The sequence below is a fragment of the Hibiscus syriacus genome, unplaced genomic scaffold (assembly GCF_006381635.1).
Source record: "Hibiscus syriacus cultivar Baekdansim isolate YM2019G1 unplaced genomic scaffold, ASM638163v2 tig00005406_pilon, whole genome shotgun sequence".
Classification (NCBI taxonomy): domain Eukaryota; kingdom Viridiplantae; phylum Streptophyta; class Magnoliopsida; order Malvales; family Malvaceae; genus Hibiscus; species Hibiscus syriacus.
In genome coordinates, this window is record NW_024062056.1 from 1,970,814 (window position 1) to 1,978,860 (window position 8,047).

The window sequence follows — 8,047 nt, forward strand, 5'->3', positions numbered from 1 at the left end:
CAGAACCACCAAAACATTTTTAAAATGCAGACAATTCTGCAAAAACAGAATTCACCTCTGTAACCAGCCCAACAAACAATGCTACCACATGACACTCCACAATGTTTCTTAAACATCTTCAATTGAAAATGGCGCTTCCATCTCTTCCGCATCATCCAAAGAAAATCGCTTAAAAGGAAAAAACAGCTCCGAATGTCACTCCTCCTCCTTGCTTCAAAAGTGATTATGGAAAAATTGAAAACTTTTGCTCTCATTTTCAAGGGATCATACGATTTTTACTCCGAATCTTCACTGTTCTATGAAAGAAAGCAGTATTATCATCTCCAAGCTTCAGCCATAGCAGTCTTGGTTATTGACGCCAACTGTCTTCTTTATGTCTCAATAAATCCCATAACTACCTAGAGCAGCAAGCTACCTCCTCCCTTTCAGAACCGACCAACCCACTACAATCTCCTTTTCTGTCTAGCTCAATAAACCTCTGCTGTAATTTACTTCAATATCAACAATCCACAGGCAATCCTTATTCCATATTTGCAGCGTTCCTTTCACACTTCTTAAATTCACACATAAATCTTCATCACATGAGAAAACAAACTGTGAAGACTCCTTTATCTCCTTAATGCAGACTCACTATGGTTTCGTATGGCAATAAAGACAGCAGCCATAAGCCATCAATTACTGAAACTTCCCCCTTTTAACCAAAATCTCATCCCACAGTGCATCTTGTTCAGAACCAACACAGGCGCAAAAACATTCAACACTGAGCAATTCGAGGCCTATGAAACATATCTCCCTAATAACAAAAATAAATCTGTCCTTAAATCCATTATCTTCAATCTGAAAACGACTATTATCTCACACAGCCAGCAGACCACCAGCATTTCCCACAGCTATCAAAAGTCTAAAGTCGAAATCATCATCACACCAGAAACTTACTATATCCGATTCAGTAAAACCCTATTTATTCATTTCTTGAATCACCACAATCTCACGCTAATACATCCTAACAATCCTCTTCGGTTCAGAAATTTTAACATTTAAGCCCATTCCTCGTATATTCCAAGAAACAATCCTCAACACAAAACATCCCTCCTCTGGACCCTCCTAAAATTCAATAGATAGGGAAGTTGACTCACCTTCCAATTCTTCCATTGCTACCAATTCCCGAACCAATGCCTCTTCCGAACCTTTAAACACAATGCCCAATTCTTTTCCAGCCTGAAGAGTTTCTTTGGCTTCCTTCCTATGTCTCTGCCACCTTTCATGTAAGTCAGAATCGGATAGAGATCTGTCCGAACTAATTAAGAACTTGATATAAACGCACTTTCTTTTTTTTTATTTAGAGATAATAGATATATTGATTAATATTTTATTCTACTTTTTTTTTTTTTGCCAGTATAATGAAGAAGGTCATGGGGGAAGCAATAGAGACAACCAGAAACCGAACACCATTAAAACGGCCTGGAGAGCCGGAGGAGGTATCGGCAATAGTGGCGTTCCTTTGTCTACCAGCAGATTCGTATGTAACTGGACAGGTTACATGTGTCGTTGGAGGGATGACGGTGAATGGCATCTATTTTCCAAAATAAATTATACACCGTCAACCTTATGACTAGGAACCATAAGTCAACTCAAATTTCTATTTTGTTTGTAAACTGTTATGAGGTGGTTTCATAATCACCACTCCATCAGGCCAAACTTTCGTTACTTTTTTTTATTACCTATTCGTAATTTTTTAAATATTAATAACATATACAACTCATCATACTTATAACCTAAAGAAAAACAACATTTATTTTGTTTATTAAGATCACTTAATAAGTTCAATATTTTATTGTCACCATAATAATAACATAATATTTAAAATTTTATTTCATCACTTAAGACCAATATAACATATCATACACAATTAGGTTGGAGCTTAGTTGATTTCATTTTAAAAAAATAATAATGGATTCTTATACAAACAAACAGAATGTTTTGAATGTTTTAAAACATTTGATATTAAAAGTTTAATCATCTTTAATACAATTATTTATGCTTGAATTTGAGACTTTTTAAAAAAAATAATTCCTTTGATCACTTAAGATAATTTGGTTGGTGCTTACGATGATTAAATTTAGGCTTCATATTTAGAGATTAATTAATTGTACCTTTTAGGACATTGAATTAAATCGACTATTAAAAAAAAAAGCCAATAGAGAAAGCCCAGATTCCATTTGACAGTCTGTAGTCGGTACTACTATCTAGATTCACTATCTGTCTCCTTTCTTGTCCCTCTTTCTATATCTCCCCCTCTCTGTCTCACAAAGATTTCAATTTTTCGTTTCTTAAAAACCCCATTTCGGATTAACAGTATTTCCTCTCACTTCCAAGCTCTCCCTCATGGCTTCCATCATTGAATCTGGCTGGCTGGTAACATTCCTTTCTCTTTGGTTATGTCTTCATACTTTCGCCCATCGCTTGTTTTGGATCTGTCTTTGTTTGGTTTGTATGCTTTTTGGGATAAGAAAAGCTAGTTGATTATGTTTGATTTGAAAGTTTTTAGATTTTATTTATTTATTTTCTTTTGGCTGTTTTTGGATTGTGACATTCACGGTTCATTCTAGACGGTAGGTGGTGGAAGTTGATGTTTACAACAATTGTTTGAATACAAACACATACATATTGCCTTCGTACATACGTATGTATGATATACATACATATGTATATTTGTATCTTTGTTTTGAACATTACTGTCTGGGTTTACATAACTTGCTGATGATAGCTGCAGAATTGACATTGATTTGGGTTTTGAATCCTAGTCACTGATTCACCCCAGTTTTTTGTCATGTATAAATATATTTATGTCTGTGTTAAATTGTCTTAATGCCATTGATAAGTATCTGGAAATGTAATCCAGGCTAGAGGACCTTGTTTTTCAATGTTGAATATGTGTTTCTTCCGAGTGATTATTTAGATCCTAATTTTTTAACCATTTTCATTTTTCTTTATTCACTATAAAAGCAAATTTGTCTGCTTGTTCTTATTGGTTTCATTCATTCACAACAAAGGATCTTTAGTGGATCTTTGATTGAATTTGTCTACTTGTGCTTATTCATTGGATTAGCCTGCATCAGAGTATCTTCAATGAATCTTTGATTTCTTTTTTTCAACTGAGTAAGCGGAAAGTTATCTAAGTTTTCATACTGATTTCACCTCTTGATGCGTAGTTTGAGAAATATCATGCTCATATTACATTCAAAAGTGTTTTTCATGTCATGTGATATAAGATATTGGCCCTCAAAATGTTGTTTTGTTTACCATACAGTATCTGATCACACATTTCAGTGACTTCCAACTAGCTAGTTTGGGAAGTTTCCTTCTTCATGAAAGTGTTTTTTTCTTATCCGGACTTCCATTTATATATCTTGAAAGAGCTGGGTTGCTAAGCAAATACAAGATTCAGGTTCACTCCATCTTCTTTGCTGCCATTTTTGTTGATGGTTATGACTTTTCTAGCATAAAAATCGGGTTGTTCATGATGAAAAAGTATACTTTGTTTTTGTCTAATTCATAATAAATTAGTTCGCTTGTAATTCATGTTTCTATGCATACAAAAAACAATAGCCCTACTGCTCAGGAAAAATGTATCACACGCCTGCTTTTTTATCATTGTAGCGTCAACCTGCCTCTTATGATTATCTCATATCCTGTCTTCAGATTCATGGGAATGAGAAGTAGTCTACCATTGCCATCCTGGTATTTTCAGGTTCTTTATATGCTAGTGCTTTTATTTTCCTCGATTTGTACCTCATTCGAACATAGTAGCCTTGAATTATATTACCTATTCGGAATGTAAACTCCATAAATTTGCCCATGTAAATGAAAATATCGGTTTTGGGTCTAATTGGTTACATTGTTATTTGGTTCCACAGGAAAGTGATCCTAACTCAGATAATATTCTACTTCGTCCTGGAGGATTTTGTGTTTTACTGGGGACATCGTGTTTTACATACAAAATGGCTGTACAAGCATGTACACAGCGTCCATCATGAGTAAGTCCAAATATTAGGTGGTTGTACTAGTAAAAACTACGAGCAATGTTATTCATGGTATGTTCTTCTGCATGTACTAATTGGATAGTTATATAAACTATACAGATATGCTACACCATTTGGACTGACATCAGAATATGCTCACCCTGCCGAGATATTGTTCCTTGGCTTTGCCACAATTGTTGGCCCGGCCATAACTGGCCCACATCTGATTACTCTCTGGTTGTGGATGGTTCTTAGAGTCCTCGAGACAGTTGAGGCACATTGCGGTCATCATTTTCCATGGAGTCTCTCGAACTTTCTACCTTTATATGGGGGGTGAGTTTTATGTTCGCTTATTGCTTTTACTTCATGAGTGTACACAGTTCTATTGTTTTATCTTTTACTCATCAGCTGTGAAGTAATTGTTCGTATTATCATTTTTCCAGTTCTGATTTTCACGACTACCACCACCGTTTGCTTTATACAAAATCTGGCAACTACTCATCCACGTTCGTTTACATGGATTGGTGAGTTTTTGGATTTGCTTTTTCGAATCATTAGCATGTTTCCCAATGTCAGATAGTAGGTTATGGCAACTGCCACTATATTTGTCTGATTATAGAAGTAGGTGAATTTTTTATGGATCATATATGCTGTTGTCATCTAGTCTGTTTTTCTTAGACATGTTGACACATTAAAAGCTTATTTTGTTCTGATTCTTCTTTTTTTTCTTGAAGTACCTTTGCCCGATGCCATGTGTCATGCATACACAATCATGTGTAGAGGGATATGATAAATGTCGGTCTCCCAACGCCCTCGCTAACACTCATCCTTCCAAATATAATTTTCTATCATCTGTTAAAATGACTGGACGGTTTAGATACACATGGCACTCCGTCACTAGGAACTTCTTTATGCCATTTAAACTTTATTCCAGCTTTATAGCATCTAATGCATCATCAGGAGTATGTCAGTGCGGACTTCTTTAGGCTTAGAAGAATTGTCTGCCTGCTTACGTTTATTTTATAACTATCTAGATTGCTTTTCATGTTTTATTCAAGCCTTGTTAGGATTCATCATGTACCTGTCGATGTGTGCTTTAAATTTTGTAAATTCTGACAGGATATTTGGTACCGATAAAGGCTACAGAAAATTGAAAGCACTAAAGCACAACGGAGTTGAAGATGACAGGAAGCAAACATAATGGAGAATGCTAGTTCAGGATGTTTGTGTGGAAAAGGCTATCGTTGTTTTGCGTGTGATCCTTTTTTTTTTTCGTGGTTAATCTTTGTTCACGTTGATAGTCATATTATAGCTATGTAGAATCATTATATATATTTTCCTTTCGACATTTTACAATCCCTTTCTGTGCTTGAATGAAGTTGCTGTTCTACTAAGGTAACCATTTGTTGTTTTCTTCTTTGAAATCATTTTTATAAGGTAACCATTGTAGATTTTGGAGGTTGAATGTTTGAATAATGTACAATTATTTAATATTTGTTGATTTTTATGGGCAATTTGATGCATTCAATGAGATACCACACCCACACAAGTAATCAGTATGTAGATGCCCTAGTTTGGATGTAAATTTTTAATTTGAAAGAGTTTAGAGTTAACTAAATCATTATACCGTGGTCTTATGCTGGCTTAAATCTCCATCTGGAGTCCTCAAAATCAACGTGGGTGGTGCTTGTCCGCTGTGCAACTGTGCTGCTGCAATTGGTGTTGTGATCCGTGATGAACATGCGGATAGTGTCTGATTTTGGGATCATACTATTCGTCTTGCGATTGATCTTCAGTTACCACAGGTCATTTGTTGAAAGTGATACCTTCAATTTAGTTCAACTGCTTCACCATGTTGAGACGCGGCGACTCTTAGATGCTTCTCCTCATGTTTGGGTGTCCTATGTCCAACGTTTTGCAAATACAAGTCGCTCATGACCTTGCTGACTGCTCTTCTTCCAAGTTTGTTTTAGGAATGGTAACGGGACGGGTTTGGAGTGGGTTTTGCTCTTCCGTCCCTAAAATGAATCTCTCTCCCAGTCCCGTTCCCCGTTGGGTTTTTTATCGGGGCGCCCCGTCAGGAATTTTTTTTTGCCCCATCCCCGAACCCGACCCGATCCTGAGAAAAACCGAGCAACCTTAGTTTTCATAAAAAATAGAAAAAACGATCACAAAAAACTGAAAAATTAGTCTACATGATTTATAATTCAAACTATAATCACAAATTCAAACCCAATTCTAAATAATTGTCTAAACTCCAAAATAAAACACATGCTTAATTAAATACAAACTTGTTTCGATATTCAAATCATACAACGAAGATGCATACGTAATATTAAGTCAAATAAAGTCATCCAAAATCGTCGTGCCACTTTTGTCACTTTCTTTGGTAGCTCCCTACATTGAGAAATTTATCAATAAATCAATAAAATTTCACTTTAATAATTATAAAAGCTAGGGTTTAGGGTTTGTATTATATAATTAATATAAAAAATATAAAATATTATATATTATATATATATAATTAATATAAAAAATATAAAGTATTATATATATATATAATCGGGGCAGAGCGGGGATACCTTGCCCCAAACCAAAAAAATCCCCAAATTTTACCCCGATACCCGACCCGAACTTAGTCGGGTTTCGGATTCCCCGTTGGGTTCGGATCGTTCTGCCATTCCTAGTTTGTTTCTGTTGGTTTCAGTTAGTCAATAAGATATTAGTTGTGTTGCCAAAGTTGAAGTCATGCATCTTTAAGCATTTGAGTTCCACCATGACTAATTATCATCTGGATTTTAAGTTTAAATTCTAATGGAGTATTATGTATGAGTTTATTTTGATATGTTTTTCTTATTTGAATTCTGTTTTATATCGATTTAGTTGTAATTATAGTTATTTGGACATATTATATGCGAGTGTCTTTGTAATAACAATTGTAAATCTAAAAAAATACGTATAGTAGGACTGAATCCACCAAAAACATATAATATAAGTACCATTTTAGAAAAATTGTCTGAGCCCGGGTTTGAACCGGGGACCTTTAGCGTGTGAGGCTAACGTGATAACCAACTACACCACTCAGACAATTGAACACTTCGTTGGTAATGATTTATTTTATTTATATATTATTTAAGTTTAATTCTACCTAATATTTGGAAATTGTAGCGTCTGTGCTCGGGTTTGAATCGGGAACCTTTAGACTGTGAGGCTAACATGATAACCAGCTACCCTACCCAGACAGATTTAATATATTTCGACAAAATAATTAATATCAATGTTGTTTTGACTAATTTGACCTAAGAAATTAAGTAAAATTAGGAACGAAAATGTAGATGAGATGATGTTAAAATGTTATGTGAATATGAGCATGTATATGAGATCTATAATATGCATATTTTAACTTAGTGAGCTAATACGGCAAACATTACAAGACCTTATGAAAAATAGTTATATGTTAAAATATTAAGATAAATGGTTGGCATGCTATTTATCTTATATGTTTTACACAATTCCATTATAAATTGTACTTTGTATCTTCGTAATATGTTACGTTTTAATTCTTTGTTATAATCGATATGACAAGAAATCTTATGTGTTTTTAGTACTAATTATACTTCGTATATAATTAGTGTATTACACTTTATATGTTTTTTTTTTCATTTCAAATGTCTTTGTCACGAGTCACATTTTGTGTATCACTTTTATGTATTGCACTTTGTGTACCGCTGTCACGTAGTGACTCATGTGCTTAATTATCAGCTAAATGATGTTGGATTAAAATTCATAATTATGGACACATATTTATAATTTATATTGTTATCATAAAATATGATATAAATTAAGTGACCAATTACGTTATCAAGTCATAAGGTATTATAAGTGTCATGGAAATAAAAATGTAGATAATATTAAAGTTGTATTTATAATTTGATGAGGGACAAAGTTATAAGTACAAACAATACTTGATTCCTAAATCAGATATATAAAGGGGTTATGGTCCAAAGAAATAGATAATATTGTAT

General features: G+C 34.1%; 1 protein-coding gene and 1 non-coding gene across 2 annotated transcripts; one reads left to right on the forward strand and one right to left on the reverse strand.

Moving 5' to 3' along the window:
- The first annotated feature begins 2,286 nt into the window (after nucleotides 1-2,286).
- Nucleotides 2,287-5,529, forward strand: LOC120199310 (methylsterol monooxygenase 2-2-like). The gene is made up of 7 exons (XM_039200430.1): nucleotides 2,287-2,415; nucleotides 3,311-3,448; nucleotides 3,596-3,741; nucleotides 3,918-4,037; nucleotides 4,143-4,355; nucleotides 4,466-4,546; nucleotides 5,142-5,529. Exons 1-7 carry the CDS (start codon nucleotides 2,386-2,388, stop codon nucleotides 5,221-5,223), a joined length of 810 nt encoding a protein of 269 aa, XP_039056361.1. The 5' UTR covers nucleotides 2,287-2,385; the 3' UTR covers nucleotides 5,224-5,529.
- A 1,506-nt stretch (nucleotides 5,530-7,035) lies between these two features.
- Nucleotides 7,036-7,109, reverse strand: TRNAV-CAC. The gene has a single exon. It is a non-coding gene; the product is annotated as a tRNA-Val (tRNA).
- Nucleotides 7,110-8,047: the final 938 nt, after the last annotated feature.